This window comes from Equus caballus, chromosome 31 (assembly GCF_041296265.1).
Source record: "Equus caballus isolate H_3958 breed thoroughbred chromosome 31, TB-T2T, whole genome shotgun sequence".
Taxonomy (NCBI): Eukaryota; Metazoa; Chordata; class Mammalia; order Perissodactyla; family Equidae; genus Equus; species Equus caballus.
Genome location: NC_091714.1, coordinates 6,418,956 through 6,439,137, shown reverse-complemented (window position 1 = coordinate 6,439,137; position 20,182 = coordinate 6,418,956). Strand labels below are relative to the sequence as shown.

At 35.1% G+C, this 20,182-nt stretch overlaps 1 protein-coding gene across 1 annotated transcript in view; it reads left to right on the top strand.

Annotated features, from left to right (window-relative positions):
* Positions 1 to 20,182, top strand: part of PACRG (parkin coregulated) — a 459,179-nt gene that overhangs the window by 55,029 nt on the left and 383,968 nt on the right. Inside the window, exon 2 of the mRNA XM_001500379.6 lies at positions 11,527 to 11,661. Within this exon, the coding sequence (XP_001500429.4) occupies positions 11,527 to 11,661 (135 nt within the window). The remainder of the gene's footprint in view (positions 1 to 11,526; positions 11,662 to 20,182) is intronic.

Below are 20,182 nucleotides of genomic sequence, written 5' to 3'. Positions count from 1 at the left end.
TTTATTTTGGTGGCCCTTCTCCTCTCCTTCTCTGATATCAAATGGATGTGAAAGCTCTTCTGCTGTGAGACCTATTTACCCCCATTTTTGTAAATAAGAAGCAACGTTTGCCCCTCATGGGATCTTCTGCACAAGAAAGATTTTTCCTGGTGTTTTCTGGAATCTATCAATGATGTCTCTCATCACTCACAGTATTTCATCTCTTCCCTTTCTCCCACATGACTTTTGCCTCTTAGCAACCTTCTGTGGTCAATTTCCCTCCTAATTTTACAGAAAATGAAGTTCATATTGTATTTGTATAATTTTAGAATAAAAAGAAGGAAGAAATGTTCATGCTGGAAATCATTGTAACTTTTGAGATTGTTAGGTACCAGGGAACTAAAGTAGGCTGGCAAGGAGGGCATTTTCTCAACTCCTGTCTTTCTTTTAAAGTCAAGGTTATCTCATATTTCATTATATAGCAAAAACAAAGATACGGTAACATTTTTCAAAGGAAAGGCATTCTGAGGAAACTCCTCACTGACTCACGTTGTGTGTGTATGTCTGTGTGTGTGTGTGTGTGTGTATTACTTACACAAGTATGTGGAATGCTTGTATAAAATTCTAACATATTTCAAATCATGCTTACAAATTCTATTCACATCATGTAATAGCATGCATACATCTAAAGTAAACCATGGCCATGCAAGAGTGAACGCTTCTGAATGTAAAGGAAGCTATGGATAGATCTTCTGGGTTGGTGGAGTGTGAGTGTCTAGTTGGGGTTGGTTAGACAAAGGGCCAAGACTGGCTTGATGTTAATAGAGAATAAGTTAAGAGCTTATTCTCCATGTGGACTAGTTGGCTTTATTTTGGCCACAAGCTGACCTAACTTCAGCTAGCTTTCACAGATGGAAATCTTGGCTCAGGAAAAATGTGCTTTATTTAGTAAAAAGTAAAAATATAAGATAAATAAAAATAAAAACATATTACATGTGGATTGTAAATGATGCATTACTATCTTTACCTAGGATAGATAACACACTCTTTAGGTACATCTTCGTTGCCTCTTCTTCTCCTTTCACATTCTTAATGTTTCTTTCATGGTGGCATGAACCAAGATGGAAACCATGGTGGAAAAAAACCTAGTGATAAGACTCTAATCTTGTATTTCTTATTATATTATCTTCTAGTTAACTTGTAATATGTGTGCTTTGTATGTGAGATAACATACATGTTTTTGTATATTTCTTTCTCTCTTTATCTGATCATTAGAGTTTGTAAATTATAATCAGGGTATTTACTATCTCTGCAAATTGTGTGAACTTTCAAAGTACTTTATTTTGAAGGGAACCAGTAGACTGATAGGAAAGCAGACCACTTTTTTACCAATATAAATATCTTTTATTGTAGACAGTTCTAAAAATTGTTTTCTATTAAAAAGCTACTTCTTTCGGGAGAATATCAGTTTGCATCATTAGACACAAAGATTTTCAAATTTTCTCTTAAAATAATCATGATATGTAAGACGCGAATTCTAATAGTCTCTTCACATATACAAAATAACATTTTTACTCTAATTATTCAGTAACAAATAACTGTGTTGCAAGACACAGAAGCTGTACGTTTAGATATAAACTATTTACCATGCTTTCAACATTAAAGGTGTAAGAGGAACAGAATATATTTTAAACTCTTACCCATTTATATTCTCCTTTCACATTTAACTCACTCATTTCTTTGGCCTAGTGTTAGGTGGGGCAGTGTATTAGTCAAGCTGTCTCAGTCATTCAAGCATCTTATCAGTTCTACAAGGTAGATACTAAATAGTGCAGTCTAAATTGAGGTCTCTGATGACTCTCTGGAGACAAGTTGATAGCAAGAATCACACTTGGGCACTTAAATAGGTGGCCTTTTCCCGTATTTAACTTCAAGAAGAGAGCAGCTTTTGAGTAAACATTTTTAACCTTCAACTGTCAAGATTTCTTTTTTATCATTTGATTGTTGCGTCTCATTTGTTAGGAAAGGCTGTCAATCATTTTTTTTTTCCTACAATGGAGAATTTAAAGGACCACTGATGCCTATTGCTTTAAACAAAACAATTTAAAAGAAATTGTGTCATCCAACCATTGCTCTCAGGAGCATTTTAGACTCCAGAGACAACATTTTGAAATAACATCTTAGTTCCAAGTATGTTCCAGTTTAGTTATAAATTTAAAATGACGTAAGCATAATGTACTCAGCAATCTTTGGGACTTTCTTCTGTCAGACAGTGATTGCAGAAGCATTTGTAAATCAAGTTATTGGATCCAAGCCTGAAAGAAGTCTAGGATCTCTGAACCCGAGGTCATTATTAAAGTGATGGAGCTGGGAAAAATCAGCCTTGAAATGTAAACGGGGATGTGTTTCCATATCCCCTTCGGATTTCAATTTATCAAGAGTAAAACATGGAGTTTATGCGCCCTTCGAGGTTCCTCTTAGCTCTGCAAGTGGATGAATTCTCTGACAATATCATATGTCCACAATATTTGTTGAATTAATGTTCAACAATTAATTTGTATGAATTAATAAAAACACATGTTAGATTATAGAGGTGCAGAAAGAATCTTGGAGGTCAGGAGGGTAGATTTTTAAGCTGACATTGGGAAACTGAGGCTCTGGAGAGTCCAGTCACTTGGCCGCGTTGTATAGCAGCTTCTTCAGCCCACGCTTATGCTTCTGCAGCGCATGTATCTCATGAGCTGCCTTGGATCATTTTGGGAACAAGGCAGGGTATGATTTATTGTCAAGTAGAAAAGTGAAGTCTAGTACCAAAGTCTTCTAAATTATTTAAATGAAATATTTATAATTTTACTCCATGTTACCGTCTTCTAACACTACATTTTTCTCCTTCTACCTATCTGAAAAACTACATAAGTTGTTTGGATGTTTTGTAACCATCATAGGACAATGCTAATTGAAAGGTAACTTATTGTAATAGTCACAATACTAATGTTAGTTTTTGTTTATGCTAATCATATTTAAACTAGTCTCTGCAAGCACTTTAGATTAATTTATTTCATTTTAAGTATCACACAAGCCTTAGATTATATATTTATAAATTTATATTTATGTAAGTGAATTTTAAAATAGAAAATGTGGGTTTTAATATGAAAGTTTTACACAGAAAGAATTATGTATTGGTTTCATCAATAGTGAATTTTTGGTATAAGAGTGTGGTAATGATAATTACTTAGATCTAAGAAATACAGAAAATACAAGCAAATTAATTCTGATTTAATTATTAATAACTACAATGGCTATAAATAGACAAATCTATGGCACAGCAACCATAATTCTCTAATAATTGTTTCTAGTTAAAATTGTACAAAATTCAGTTTTATAGGAAATTACAATACATTTCTGCCTGGTTCCACTGGAAAGGGTAAGTAGTCTGCAAGGCTAAATAACATTTTCTAATGAAAAGGAACAATGCCTTAAAACCCAAGTGTTTTATCTTCTGAGTGTGCAGAATTGTATATATCTTTCTGTGGCATTTATCACATTCTTATTTCTGTAGAAGATTCTGGAGATATTCTTATCTCTTCTTCTAAATCATATATATCTTAAGAATAATATATTTGAATCTTTTTGTCCTTAATAATACCAAGCCTAGTGACTTGGGAATATTAGGTATTCGACACATTTTTCAGTGAATGAATAATATAGGTAGGGTCTATATTAGAGCCAATTTCCTGACTCTATTTCTAAGAAATATTTTAGTTTATGTCACCATAGGTCCTTGGATTCAGATTTACGAGTTTCTAACACTGAAAAACCTATGCTTTACTTCACTCGTTCTCTGGCCATTTTATATAAGGGTGTTAGTTATAAATATATCTTCTGTTCTAAAATCCATCTCAGTTCCGTAAGTTATTAAATAGTTCATGAATTCTAGTATTATAGTCCATTGATATTCTTTTATTTTCCCATTTCCAATTACTATTAACTTTACCCTACATTAACAATTACACCTTGCTAGCAACTCAAATTTTGACAGCCCGTAGGACAGGATGAATAACTCCCAAAGAGAATATCTGGTTTTTCTTTCATATTCCCCATTCATTCCTCAGTGCACTGTAGTCTGTCTTCCACCCCATCACGCCACTATAGATTTTAAATTTTCAGATGACTTTCCATCCTCTCCTTAATTCACCTCCTTGTATCATTAAAAACAATAGCGACTTATCCCTCTCATTTATTGATTTCTATGATTGCATCCCTTCCCTGTTCTCTTGCCACCATTCTATTCTTCCTATTCTCCTGTAGAATCCACTTACTATTGAATTATTAGTATTGTACTATTAAAGGTGTTGTCTCAGGTTCTCAGACTTTTTCTCACTATAAACTCTCCCTTTGGGAAAATTTGCCAATTTCTATAGATTTAACACACCTCTTGATTACAAAAGTTGTCAACAGCCTAGGCCTCCCGAACAATCGCCATCCGGATTGTGCCCTTGGTCTAAGGGCCAAGTCTAGTCGTTTGTCCTGCAGGCATTTCAATGTGAAGAAGGACTTAATCCCACACTAGGGTAGGGATATGGCTTGTTAGGAAAGATTTCTTAGAATAGGTGAAGTTTGTGCTGAATTTGAAGGTGATTAGTCATTATTCGGGAGAAAAAGAGGGGGAGAAGGATGTGTGAGGGGGTGAGGGAGAATCACAGACTGATGCAACAGCAAAATCATGGAGACTGAAGAGAGCAGAGCTTATTTGAGAGCTGCCAGTGTTTGGGTATAACTTATGCTTGGGTGCCTGTGGAGGAATGGCGTGAGAGATAAACTCCGTTTGCAAATGTCTTTGTGTAGCGTGTCAATGGGAAATCATTTATGGATTTTAAGTAGATGAGAGATACGATTTAATTAATCTATTAGAATATTCATTGTGCAGCTGAGGGAGGAATGATCTAGAGAAGGCAAAGCTGGAGGCAAAAAGAGCAAGTAAAGAAAAGACAGAGACTTTCCTACAAAACATTTAAAACTTTTAAATGCTAAATAAATAAGAATGGAAAACAAAGATGCTTAGGAGATATTTACAGTAAATGCAAACAGTTGTTAATATCTCTCAAAATAAGAAGCTCATACAAATTGATATGAATATGGAAAAGATGAGCATACATTCACGATTGTATGCATATAACATTTGCACTAAAATGAGAAAATGTTCATCCTCATTTATTATACAGAGTAATCCAAATAGAACAGTAGAAGGGTGCTATGGACTGAATGTTTGTGTGCCCACACCCAAATCCATATATTGAAGCCCCTAACCCCCAATGTGATGGTATTTGGAAGTGGGGCCTTTGGAAGGGAATTAGGTTTATGAGATGGTCCCATGAGAGTGGGGTCTCCATGATGGGATTAGTGTCCTTATAAGAAGAGGAAGAGAGACCAGAGCTCTCTCTCTCTCTCTCTGCCGTGTGAGAACACAGTGAACAGGCAGCAGTCTGCAAGCTAGGAAGAGGGTTCTTGCCAGAACCTGACCACGTTGGTACCCTGATCTCAGATGTCCAGCCTCCAGAACTACGAGAAAGTAAATTCCTGCTGTTTAAGTCATCCACTCTGTGGAATTTTGTTAAAGCTGCCCAAGCCGACTAAGGCAGAAGACCTGTTCTCCTATTTAATTAGCAAATAATTTCATCAAGAATCATAAAATATAAAAAGTTTTATTATTATTATTTATTATTATTATTATTACCTTATTATCTCACACTGGGGACTCTGAATTAAATAATATAAAATATGGCAAATGTGATATGCTTGAGATGTTTATAATAATGCAATTATAATAGGCAAAAAAAAACCCAGAAATAATATAAATTCCAAAGAGAATTGCCAATAGTTACTAGAATATTGCTTAGCCAAGAAAATGGAAATTTTGATATCAATGGCAACATCAAAACATATTACATTAAGTGCAAAAGTACACTAAATGGGAAGGACATAAGAATATAAAAATATGTATTTGTATGTATGTTTCTGGGAAGTTTAAAAGGGAAAGCACAAAATTACTAACAGGTGGTAAAATTGTAAGTGATTTAATAAGATTTCTGTCCATTCTGCAGTTTATTATTTACATAACTTAAACAAATAGATTATTTGCATCTTTTACAGGCTGAAGCCTGTCTCATCTCTGCCTCTAGCTCCCCTCATCCAATCCGCCATGTGCCCTGCATATTTCCCCTTTAGATTGTTGCCCAAACCGAACCCTCTAATATCGTGACTGAGGACATGTCCTATAGAGGTAGAGTGAGTGAGGTCAAGTCTCTTTCCTACTACTTACTAACTCTGTGATTTCTGCCAGATTATTGAACCTCTCTAAGCTTTGATTTCCTTGTCTGTAAGTTCATTTTATTTGGGTTTTGTTGAAACCAATAATGTTTGTAAAACGATGAAAACAATAGTAGATTTTGTTATTATTCTTGATGCCACCTAATTTAAGGCCTTTGCCATCTCATGCTTGGACCACTGCAGTAAAGTCCAGATTGATCACTTGACTCCACATTCTCCTGACTTCAGGACATCCTGTTAGATCTTGGTGGGATAATCTTCCTAAAATAGGTTACCCACATTCCTTGAAAGTTTTCCCTGCCACTCACTATTAACTGTAGCGTCTGACTTTTAAAGACTCCCCAGTATGTCTATTTTTTTTTGACCATATATGGCTCTTGTTATTTTTCTTGACTGTTACTATAGCAAAAATATTATTATCATAAAGTTTTGTTATATTGTTAAATTGTTACATTGTTAAAGTTTTTTGTAATAACTTTGCTTGGTAATATGAGCTCACTTTTGTTAATGATGAGGCACTCCATCTACCATTACAATCAGATTTGCTTATTGTAGTGTTTTTTGCAAGCATTTTCCTGGTCATTCGATGGCATTAGGTATTGCAAAATTTCTGACATTCTTAAAACAATTGTGATTGGCAAATGGGGCAGACACTGAATTACAATACTTATTCAGAAGTCTTGGATGATGGCAACAAATTAGCGAGTCCTCAGCTAGCAATCGGATGCCTGAGTAGCTCAGAGACAATACAGCTCTTGCCCACCAGCTGCTTAATCACAGTGTTTTCATGAATTCAAATTTCAGGTTGAATCTGAAGAAATTGACGTCTTTGCATTTTATTGTTTCAATGTTAGTGAGTTGGCTAAATGGACCAATTAGAATAACACAATTTAGATTTCCCGCTTGAAGCAAAAGTCATTTTTTTAGCAGCTTAAGTTTATGCTAAAAAGTAGAACTACTGAAAAGAAAACTTTCAAACTATATGATGAAGAATTTTAGAGAGCCTTAAATTCCTTCCTACTAATTAGTCTTGTTTTGTGACCGTATGACAGAGACTGTGATCTAAGTCCTAAATCCATTACAGCACATTCAGTAAAGGTAGGCATATAAAGTACTCTGTCATGTTAGTCACTTCAGAGTGCATTCAATATCTTGGTTCCCAAGTGCATTAGATTTTATTAAAAGCATTCTGCCACAGCATCCATTCTTCCTAATTGGTTTACAGATAGCCCCCACCATTCAGGCAAATCCTAATTGCATTTTCCCACAAATCTAATTTGATTTATGGTTCCTTATTTCCTCTATATTATTTATAATAAATGGGGTGGAATTCTTAAGACATTAAATAAAGTTTACAGTAGTTCTTCTTCTAAAAATATGGGACTTACGTAAGGATTCTTAAGAGTATTCTTGCTTGTTTTTAAAGTTGTTTAGTCAAGCTACATCCATCTGTGTGATCCGCAGTAATAATATCTTTACTACCTTTTCAGAAATTTATTTCACTTAATTTTTTGTGTACAGATTTTTAGAATTATTTGAATGTTGAAATGGCACCAATCTTTAAAAAAAAAAAAAAGAAATGGATCATGTGTAGCATATAAAAAGTAGTATGTCCTATATGGTTTAAGTGGGTACATAGGTATTTGGAACAGAAAAAAATATTATCTTGATACATAGTGACAGAGTATCTGTTTGAAATTAGGTAATGCCCCTGTTGCAGTAACAGGTCTAACTGAGAATATTCTAGTCAGTTTTATCAGTTACAACTTTTAAGATGCCAAGAGTTAATTTAGAATGGCTCTATAGCAGAGTCCAAAAAATATAGCGTTTAAAAATAAGTAAATGACAGAAATACAAAGAGAGAGGATAACAGATACTCAGGAAAGAATTTGCTCACTACTGAATCATTAGGTATTAGTGTGGATGATTTTGTAAAACTGAATAAAGACTTTCCACGGAACTGTAGACGTGGAATCATTTCTACAGAGCCCATGGAGCTTAAAGGGAAGAAAGAAGTGTAAGCTATCTATAACAGTTTCCAAAAAGCCTTCTAGACTCCTTAGAGAGAAATATGTTCATTCCTTGAAAAGTTTGGACATTTAGAATTTTGAGTTCAGGATCAGAAAGATTGGAGTATATTTTGACTAAAGACAAACAGCAAAAGAGAAACTGATTTTAAAATAAAAAGAAAAGAGAGAACGATGGATAATCTCAGGCAAACTTTAGGTCAGTTAAACACGTGGGAGGCTTGCTATCTACAGAATCAATAATAACAGCATCTAGAAAAACTGAAAAGTATAGTTAGCAGATGATGAGCAGACAAAAGCCCTAAATAAAGGTTGTAGCTGAATTTTGTAAATGAAGAATTGGGTCTTTCCACTCTACTGGAACAGTAAGGAGGCCCCCAACACCCATAGTGTCAGTAGAGACCACACAGGGGGAGCTTGGACTTCCTCCTCAGCCACGGGTAAAAGAGACTCTTCTCTCTTCCCTCTGGGGTGATGTCAGAGGATGCCTCCTAGAGAGTCGGGAATTTTACCACTGCCCAGCAGTAATGAGGCCAAGCCATCCGTGGTGTCAATGCGGGGAGCAGTAACAGGCCACTCCTACCCTTCCCTCTCAGGGAGGTGTCTCTGGAGGCTTAATGGTGCTAGAGCCCCCACCTTCACCCTTATTCATAAGGAGCTCCCTCCACTGGGGTCAACAGAGGCCAGGTGGGGTACCAGGGCTTCTACCCTAACCTGGCAGTAATCAGGTGGCACCCTTACCTGCATGTCTGCCAGAGAAATGCCAAAACAAACCAGCTAAAACAGGTTTAAAATCCAGAGTCTCGCAATACACCAATGTCCACCTTTCAATAGAAAATCAGCTGACACGCCAAGAATCAGTAAGGTTGCAAAGCGAACAAAAAAAGACTATCAATATATGCCACACCCTCCCCAGCCCCTGGCAAACACCATTCTCCTCGCTACTTCTATGAGTTCGCTTTTTAAAATTCCACATATAAGTGAGATCATACAGTATTTGTTTTTCTCTGTCTGACTCATTTCACTTAGCATAATACTCTCTAGGTCCCTCCAAGTTGTTGCAAATGGCAGGAGTTCCTTCTATTTTGATGGCTGAATGGTATTCCATTGTGTATATTGTGTATATATATATATATATGGCACAATTTCTTTATCCATTAAAAAGTTAATTTTTAAAAAAATGTAAAAAATGAGGCATCTGCTGACCAGTAATCAGTACTATACAACTATACAATAACAATACACAAACACATACACATGCAAACGCACACACACATACACTTGCACACACATATGCACTATTGCACTTTGAATTTCTATAAATATGTACACATGCTGGTTTAACTTGTCTAAGTTTGCTTTCTTTAGATTATGTTCTACCACATTTTTGGGAGTGTTAAAATGATACCATGATAGTAAATGATAATCTATTTTGGGGTTTTTTTGCTAAGGAAGATTTGCCTTAAGCTAACATCTGTGCAGATCTTCCTCTGTTTTGTATTTGGGTTGCCTCCACAGTATGGCTGATGAGTGGTGTAGGTTTGTGCCCAGGATCCGAACCCACGAACCCCGGCTGCGGAAGTGGAGCGCACTGAACTTAACCACTACGCCACGTGGCCATCCCTTATTTTTTTTTTTTAATGTAACTTCTTTGCAAAATAAGAAGTTGTCGATTCTTTATGAATTCCCAAAAATATGATTCAAAATTTAGTGCTCCATGAATTGCCAAAGTCCAGGGACGACATCTCCACAGTTTTCATTATACTAATGTGGTTGGGATGGTTCTCCTTTTTGTACAGCATCCATCTCAAAGCTCTGCACAAAGGAGTTGTCTCATATGTGTGGTTATTTACCCGCTAAATGAATTTGGCTGAAAAGGGTGGCTAATAGTTCTAATACCAGAACATGTTTCAAATCTTCAATAAGAAAGAGGAAAACGTGCTTCCCCACTGCCCGGTGTCACCTCAGTTACTTATGTAGTCATATGCTGGGAATAATGTGCTATGTAGTGAAGAAAATTCTACACTCCAATAAATGCCTTGTGTTTCCTCACTCTTCAACTGCACTTCAGCATTTAGTTATCTTAATAAGATATTTCTTATTTCCCACTCAATTTCTAACCTTAGCCTTTATAGGTGCATTAGATAAAATGTATTTATCATTATATATTTGTTATATTAGATATATTTTTATATATTTCTTTGTTAAAATTAAAGTTTTTCACACAAATATTAAAATTGACATGACATCAAATAACAAAATATTAAAATATTATGTAAATTATTTGCTATCTTTCCATATTAAGAATTAACAAAATAATCATGTTCTTATTAAACTAATAAATGAGTAGCAATTACCTTCTTGTTCACAAGCAGGGAAAGATAATCATGTTTAGACTGTATGTAAGGAATAATACAGTGGAATGTAATTTTCTAAATAGTTTACTAAATACTTTGAATTTTGCAACCTAATGAATTAGTTCATATGTAAATAATGCAGATTTAAGAGATATACTCAGTGTGAATAACTCCATGTGAAATATTTCTTCTTTGATAAAAATCTCAATTTTGGGAATGAAAGATTCTCATATAATCTATTCTAATGTTGCTTTCTCATAATTCATATTATCAATGTATTATATATGCACATAATAGACCATTTTTATTTTTAGACTCTCATTTATCATTACTTAATTTTATGTCACATTTTTATAGTTTTGTTGTTAGTATTCATAGCATGAGAACATATTGTACCATTTTATATATATAGAAAGATTCACAGGAAATATTTTAAATTTATTACTACAATAATCCATAAAGTATATCAGACCCAAAATTAGAATTTGCAATTATTAGGAATCTTAAAAATTTTAACACGCTGGTCTTAGATACCTCTATTAAATGTTTAAGCAAACATTCAGGCTTCTCTTCCTTATAAAGTGATATTTAAGTGGCATTTTCTGGGAATGCTTTCTAAAGTAGCTCGAAATAAAGTAGACCCTTAATAGTGATTATAAAATAATTTTATTCGCCAAATGTTTCTATCAGTGAGGTATCTGTTGTCCATTATTAGTCAATTTGGTCTTTATCTTTGAGAATATTTTATACACACTGAAACTTCAAAAAAACAAGTCTTTTCACTACACAATTTTTAGTATGTTTTAAAACCTGATTCCGATTATTTTTCTTTGAAGGTAAGAGGCCCTCCAGCTGCAGGAGCGTTTAAAGAAAGACCAGCCAAGCCCACAGCATTTCGAAAATTTTATGAGCGAGGAGACTTCCCAATTGCCCTTGAGCATGATTCGAAAGGAAACAAAATAGCGTGGAAGGTAAGTCAGACACAGCTGGGAACGCCAGCTGCACCGCCGAGGCGACGTCTCCCAATGCCAAACAAACTTGGCTGATAAGTAAATAAACTGGAGTGATTTCTCAGCGAAAAGATGATCGTGGGGAAGCTCCTAGAGAAAGCCCCCCTCTGTCAGCCGTCCACCTTGACTAACAATTAAATGATAGCCTGCAAAAAAGAAAATGACAGAGTTCCTTTGCCTTAGAGAATTGTCTGCTGCCCAATTCATCTCTATTTTTATGAGAACCTGGCAGCCGAGCCTGTTTCAGGCAGTCCATCAAATGATGGAACTGGTGGCCGGATCGGGAGAGCAACAGCCATTTATCTCCCCCAAATTTCACCTTCCTGCAGGACACTTCCAAATGGAAGCTTTAATTACCTAAATGGATAGGTCAAGATTGTCTGCTCCCTGGAAATGCAGAGCGGAATACAAAAGAAGGCCGGTTCTCTTGCCGCGCTCTGCTCTCTCCCCGCAGCACGTGTCAGCCAGCGCAGTGGCTGTCATACGTGCCCTGTTAGAGGCTGACCCCGGCCGCTGAAACCATTACAGCAGCGACATTCTTCTGACAAAAGGTTAATTGGCTTCAAAATAAATGTATTGCCTAATGACTCCATTCTAATGTGGCTGTGTTTCTTTCTAAAAGGCTCACTGATGATATTTGTAAAAACTTGCCAATCTCTTAACTGGAGAAGGCTTTTACATTTAATTTGAAAAACGAGTGCTGATCTCTAACCGGTTTCTGCTGTTTAATTATTTTTGTTATCAACGACTTTGCTCTGGGTGGGATTTATCAGCTAAAAGGGCTTCTCCGCCTAAAGGCAGAAAAGCAGTCGCCCATGTGTGAGCCGTGCATCAGGTAAAGGAACAGAAAAGAGTTTTGCCAAACATCGTTTAAGCAACTGACACACAACTAAAAAGCCCCACAGTAATATCTGAAGATCCCGCAGGAACTGTTTGTAATCAGTAACAAATAAATTTATGTTAAAAAAAAATGGGCAAAATGAAGAATTCATCAAAGTAAATAGCTTAGAAAGATTCATTAGAAATAACCTCTTCCTTCCATTATGGAAAAACTCAAAGAATTGTTCTCATTATTTCTAGTATGTCTTCAAATGTTTTTGTATAATCATCAGACATTTCTAAATCTTGAGCAGTCGTCTGACATTCAAGTTATTGAACCTAGAATTACTAGAAATTATTTGGCAAGAGAAATCTGAAGGGATCCCTGTTATTAAATTTTGTCATAAATTTTTTTAGGAGGATGAAGGACGTTATTATCTTCCTTTTAATTGTCTCTATTAAAATGTGAATTTATTAGGTGAAAATGTGCATATGGTGAGAAAGAATTTAGAGCAAGTATAAGTAATGTAGATATTTTAGTCTTAACGTAAGGACATATTCCCAAAACTTTACTGTAATTTTTGGGTTCATTTATATTTGATTAATTACATGAGTTTTGTGTTCTTTGTTATGTACTGGTTCACACAAGATAACACAGTGGAAGTTCTTAAAAACCTGATTCTTTTTGAATAAAAGAGTATGCCATATTTTTCAATAAAAAGTGACCGGATTTTGGTGTATTAAGTAATTATAGCACATAAAAATTGTATCAGTAAAGAGAACTTATAGCTTTGTTTTGACCTGTTCAAATAATCTTATGGGTCAAGAGACTAGAAAAAATTCCTCTTGAAAATAGTAAAAATATAGGGTGAATCATTTTGCTTTATCTTTGATAATCCAACAGTCAGAAGGGATATAAATGGCTTTTCTTTTTTATAGCTATCTTAATTTTTTAAGCTACTATTGACTAATCAGTACTAAAGTACTGACTCAGCAAGCTAAAAAGTCAGAATAAAGAGGAAGCAATTTATTTGCCTCCACTGGTAGGATAATAGCATACGTTTAATGAAACATCTTACCCTGTAACCTGTAGACGTCTACCTTTTAAAGCTTTGCCAACCACGTTTCAGTTGTATTACTATAACATTGAAAATAAAACGTTAAAATTATTAAGCATAGGCTTGTGAACAATCTCTTGATATACTCATATTTATTGCTTGGCGCATGTACTGTGGGGACAATCTGGCCCTTGGTGGGAGCAGAGGATTTCTTCAGGGTGTCATTCGTAAGGACGTGGCCTTGAATGTTGAAGAAAGTAGAGCTCCCTGCCCCCAGCCCCAAACAAACAACTGAAGACCCTGCACTGTACTTCCCCGTGTGTGGACAGAGCACAGGGGCCCTGGTCAAGCAGACCTTTCATCTTCATGTCACAGCTTGCCCCTCACTGAAGGCTCCAGAAGAGCTGTGCTTCCCAGGAAATTCCGGTCCCCTCTCCACCATCGTTATGAAAACCCTAGACCCCAAGGTGGTTTGTGAGTGTCTGAAATGGTGTGCATACTTAAGTGGTAAGAAGGTCCATTTCTTTTATCAGAATTTCCAGAGGTCTGTGACTCTGAAATACTTAGGAATCACTGCCCTGAACCAGGATGAAGCCTGTCGCAGCATCTTAGGCTCATTCTGATCTGTGAAGTAGCTGACAGAGATCCCTGCCCAAATTCCCGTTCTACTTGTTCTGGATTAGCTGACCCGATCATCACCATAGTAGAAATCACCATGTATTCTTGAAACAACAAAAGCAGTCTATGGTAGTATATTATAAATGACCGAATGATGTCAGAAAATAGACGTAAGAGTTAGAGATAGGTAAATGTCTCTGCAAGTTTAAATTTCTCAACTCACATCCTGAAGTGCCATTGTGGTTTGGTGCACGTGAAAATGGTGATTTGTTCCACATGCCAAAACAACAGGGCAGACCGAATGTGGTAATCTGTGCAGTGTAGTCTATTCCTAATGGCATCGCTAAAGATCAGAGCAGAGTCTAATACGACTCTCTGCAATGATGGAAATGTTCCACATCTGCACTGTCTAATACATTACAACTAGCCATATGTGGCCATCAAGCACTTAAAATGTCCCTAGTGAGACTGAGGAACTAAATTTTTAATTTTAATTAATTTTAATTTAAATAGCCACATGGTTACCATATTACACAGTGCTGCTCTAGATTAAGATAATAACAGTCAAAAATAAATGCCTGAACCCGCTAGCCAGGGAGAAGACTATAGCTCTGTGAAAATTATTATTAAAATGAAAACTTAGGACTGATATATGCATTTTTTCTCATGCCTGTCTGTGCTTATCATACATTCCTTGGTAAATATGAAAAAAGTTTTGCAAAATATTTATAGTGAAATTTTGTATGTACTTCTCAGTGGCAAGTTAGTTAGCTATGAAAGATGAAGAGATCTGGTCTAGAATATGAAATCTAGCAGACAAGCTCTGGCATACTTTTTTATTTTTAAATATGCATTTTCTAAATATAACAAAAGAATTCTTGATTATCAATGGTTAAATCCATTATAAAAGCATGATAATTACACACAAATTTAATGTGCTTCTTTTTCTGCATTTTTCTTGACTCTCCTAGCATTCAGGAAACATACCTTTATTCTGTTGCCGATCTCTTCAATATCTGGAATATACCTCTAATTCCTCTCTCTCAGCACCTTGTACCCTTCGTCTGTCAATGTTGTGGTGGGCATGGTCCAAAATAGCATAGCTGCCCAGGGCATTTCTGCATTCTTGTTTTCGTATCCTTTACTCAATATGTAAATGATTTCTAGAAGCCAGTTATATTGGAATAAAATTAATGAAGCCAGAACTGATATGCATAGGCAGGAACCGGTGAGAATGGCCTCTCCTCACTGCCAAAAATGTCCTCCCTCACTGGCCTATTGGAGACGTACACAATTGCACCATTAAAGCATACTTCCCCTGAGATTAAAATATTAATTATAAAGTTACCTGTTGATTAAAACTTGCATCACATGACTTTGTTTTTCTATTAAAAAGGGACTTCATAAATTAATGTTAATTAGGTAACTAAAAACACACTTTTGCATTTTTTTGCCAATGAATTATATAAACGCATTCATTTATATGTTTATACCCTACTTTATTACTAAAACATTTTAAGTTGTTTTGCAAAGAACTATAAAGTACAGAAAGTTAACATGTATTAAGAAAGATGAGAGAAGATGAAAATTAGATAGGGGCTTACAATGGACCCAAGATCAAGGTTGATAAAAAGTGGCATAGCCTGATGTCTTCTAAGGCAGGGACTTTGTCTGTATTTCTGGTTTGTTCATTCATTTGTCCCAGTGCCTAGAACAGTATCTGGCACAGAGAAGGTGCCCTCTGATAGGTATTGAATGGAGGTAAAGCATACTAAAGCTGATGATCTTGAAGTTTTACTTTTCTACACACTGTTTCATGACCAGATCTCTCACTCTCTAGGCCTTTCTTTCCTTGTCAGTCATGACCATCTACTGGAAGACTGGTACGGCCCTTTTGAATTGAGCACTGTAAGAAATTTTGTATCATGATTACTAAAATAAATGTATTTGAGATGTTCACTAGATACTTCAAAGAACAAATATTCATTAGAAGTTAGCCATAAAGATCAAGTTTTCTGGTAGCAAAACAGGAAGATTAGCACCAGCAAGTTAGTTTGAATGCACAGTTCAGAGTTACATACAGTAGTTTCAGTGGGTTGAATTTTTACCGTGAAAATGCTCCTTAGATTATATGTAAATGCTATCCCCATGACTACGGATTTCTTAAACTTCGGAATGACAAGTTCATTTTTCTTTCTAAATACCTGAAAATATATGTCCAGTTTGAACAATCAGGTAAAGAAAGCACTGTGTGTAAATTAATTGGATGCTTAAGTTGGTTTTTAAAATTTCTACTGATGGGGTCTGGACAATGCCTTCAATTCTGTGTTAACGCACTGGTTGTTAATGCTCGTGTATGACTCTATTCAGAATTTCTTCTCTGGTCTGTTCTCATTCTTTTCTCTTCTTTTCAGTTCTTAGCAGCATTGACATTCATGAACTATAAAAAGCTCTGTCAATGTAACTGCTTTCATTGACATAACTGATGATTTCCTACTAGGAAAAATAGTTATTGAATATAATTATTATTAAAATGTGCACTGATTTTCTTACAATTAAAATCAGCCCCAAACCATGATAGCTCATTATCTGTAAATACTATTGCGTTTTAAAGTAAGTCGCACTGTGATGTGACACCTGATGCATTAGCCCTCAGTATACTGTTCTCAAAATTCTGTAATTTTGACTAATAATTTAGTCCTTTGGTGCCTTCAATTTCTTAATGTTTCAATTTCTTAAGGAATCAAAAAATTAATATTGTATCTATTAGCCCCCTGCTAAAAACTGACATTGATTTTTGAAATCTTGTAGGCAAATTTATTTAAGAGCTGAATAATTTGTTTCACACGAAGAAGAATGAATGTTCTCTTGGAATTGTCCTGGGCTTCTGTTTCTTTTGATAACTGCCAAAGCTTGAGTTCAGATAACAGGCCTTAGTAGAATTTGTAAGGCAAATTTTACAACAGAAGTGACAATTTACCTGATTTTTGTACAAGAGAGCTGCCACGTTTCCACTATTAATTCCTCTGTGATTAATTAATAGACAGAGCTTATTCTAGAAGTCTTGAAAAAAATAATCCTCTGGCAATTAATGTGGTGTTCTCTGTTTTTCTGGAGGAGGGATTGCATGCACAATTAATGCCATTCTTTTATTCGGTGTAAATTGCTATGTCTTAAAAGTGTACAGCATGAAAATACAACCATGTATCAGAAATAACTTTAATTTAAATTGGTTAGATGACCTCTGAAAGCTAGATGAAAGATTTTCTGCTGAATGGGCTGGTGCTCCCTGCTGCCTATATAATTTATGTGAGAAATTAGCACGAATAGTTCACTTTTATGGAGCAGTGCTGCTTGTAGCAAGCCTGCAGAAACAATTTTCCCCCAAGCCTCCATCTGTTCTTCAAACTAGGGCATATGCCATCTCATCGAGCTTGAAAGTCAACTGATTTATAACTCCTGGAAAGTGCATAGATTGAAAAGAAAGGTCGACCACTGCTGTGTGACAGTGATTTGGTAGACTAAAGACAATTCACATGACCAGAAGCCCAAGGGAAACAAGCAATGTTGTAAGTTTCAGATCCCAGTCCACTGACAACTGGAACAAAAACAAATCACTCTGGTTTTTGAAGTTAAACCAACCCCGCTGTTGAAAAGTAGAAGCAGTCCGGTCTTGGTAGTTTTAGGGTGCCACAGCTAAGATACGGTATTGTCACTCACCACCCCACCAAGAAGTGGGATTGCTGCCACCCTCCCAACGATAAATGTTGCCATTTCAGAAGTATCAGTAGTGTCATCTGTAAACTAAAAATGTGTGTTGGGGACACCAACCGGACTTTGATGATTTTTCTGTATCTGCCCACAGGGCAAATCTCCAGTTCTGTTCCAATTAGTAATTTAATGAATGGTTCCCTCTCTATCTCATCACGTCTTATCCCTTTTCTTTACTGAAGCGCTTTTGAGATCAAAAGTTCTTTGACAGATGACAAATGGAATCAGATTGACGGTATGATAGTAAAGAAAAAATCAATGTTTGATGTTTTTATTTAGAGCGGTCAAAGTGTCTCTTTACATTTAAGGCTTCTAGATTTGTAGTTAATTTTCAATGCCCCACAGTTGTGTTGAAGTTTCTCCTTTTCTTTCAGGTAAAATCTAAATAAAGTATTAATAAATGATCATATCGATTTTAATCCATATTTGAGGCAACAATTATAGGAAACTGTATTTTACTTTCATGAAAAAGATTATCCTGACCTTGAAAGTTCTGTGGAAAATTAATATGGGTAGGATAATCAATTGAATTCATGTAAAAAAATGTAAATTTTTATCTTTATTATTAAAGTTTTATTCTTAGTATGAAATATATCTGTTTATTTTATAAAATAAGAAAATATTGAAAAGTGGAAGGAATAAATAAATCTCTCACCATTCCACCATCCACTCAATGCAACTGTTAACATGAAAGTATTCTGTCTTATCTTCCTTATCTTTCTTTCACATGGTTGAGATTATAGTGTGTATAATACTTTAAAAAAATTGTCATTGTATGATCTATAAAAATTGTATGCACTTATTCTTAGATCTTCGGATTTTTTTCTAGTTTTAAAGTAATGATTATTATAGAAAATTTGGAAAATTGATTAAAAAATGTACAGAAGACAACATTCATCCTGAGATAACACTTAGTATATTGATGTTTTAGTTCAGTCTTCCTTCTACATGTACGTTTTTTGCTTTGTTGAAATTGTACTACATAGAATTACTTTTAAGGAACTCAAAGGAATATTCAAGAGCCTAATTAGGAAAGGAGATTAATAATGCACATAACTGCCACAGGAGTATTAATGATGAATAGTTTTCTCCAATTTAACAACAGCAACAACAGAAAAGACTGAAAATAGTTTAATATGCATTTTAAAGTTTTCAACGGTCATTACTCGAGGCCATTGGAAAACACATGCTGATATGTGTCTCTATATAGCTCTGCTTTAGCAATGGCACACACAGCTTCCCCTTTAGCAGTTCTTACACTATGTGCCGACGACATAAGTGGATTTGTCAATGTGAACATATTGTTAGTATACTTTTGGAGAATAGCAACAAGTATTTAGAAAAAAGTTTATTAAATATGAAGCACATTTCTTGCTAATGGGAAAAATATAAAAATGGGCCAAGATCATAGACAGAATCATTACGAAACCAATCTCTGCCCCTAATCTAAGACATATCCCTTACAACAAAAGGTCCTACAGAATTTCCAAGATTGCATTCCAGTCTGAATAAGGGAAATCCATAAAACTTCCAAGTCATAAATTCCCACTTCTTGACTTCTTATTAAGATTCAGCTCTCCCTGTTCATGTATATCTTTAAGAAATTTTATAAAATGCAGGTACGTAGGTTGAATGTTTCTTAATCCTTGAGTATCTTGAAAATATAATTTTTTAACTTTCATATATGAAATTTAATTTACAACTGTTCCCCTCCAAATCTCTGAAGAATGTAATGTCATTGTCTTCCAATACACAGGTGCTGAGAAATGAAGATCAGTCTGATTTTTATGCCTTTGATCTTATTTTTGTTGCTTGTTTTGTTTGACAGATTGGGTAATTGCACTATTTTTGGATAATTAAAATCTGCTTCCTTGTGTAATTTTTCTTTTCATTAATTCTTTCTCTGATATAGTAAGTTTATTCTATCTACTTAACTTGAAACTTTTTCTCGTGAGGAAAATTTTCCTCCGCAATGTCATAGATTATTATTTTGTCACAAATTTTCTATTTGCTTTCTTAGAATCAGTATTATATGTAGACTGTAAACATATTTTATCCTATCACCATCTCCCTCAACATTTTCATCTCTTTATTCATTTTTTCAAAACTTGTTTTCTATTCTTTAGTATCAGTTTGTCTGTTACTGCCTCAAATTCAAATTTTACTTCACTGCTATATTTAGCCTTGCAAATCTTTATATAGCTCATTTCTTCACT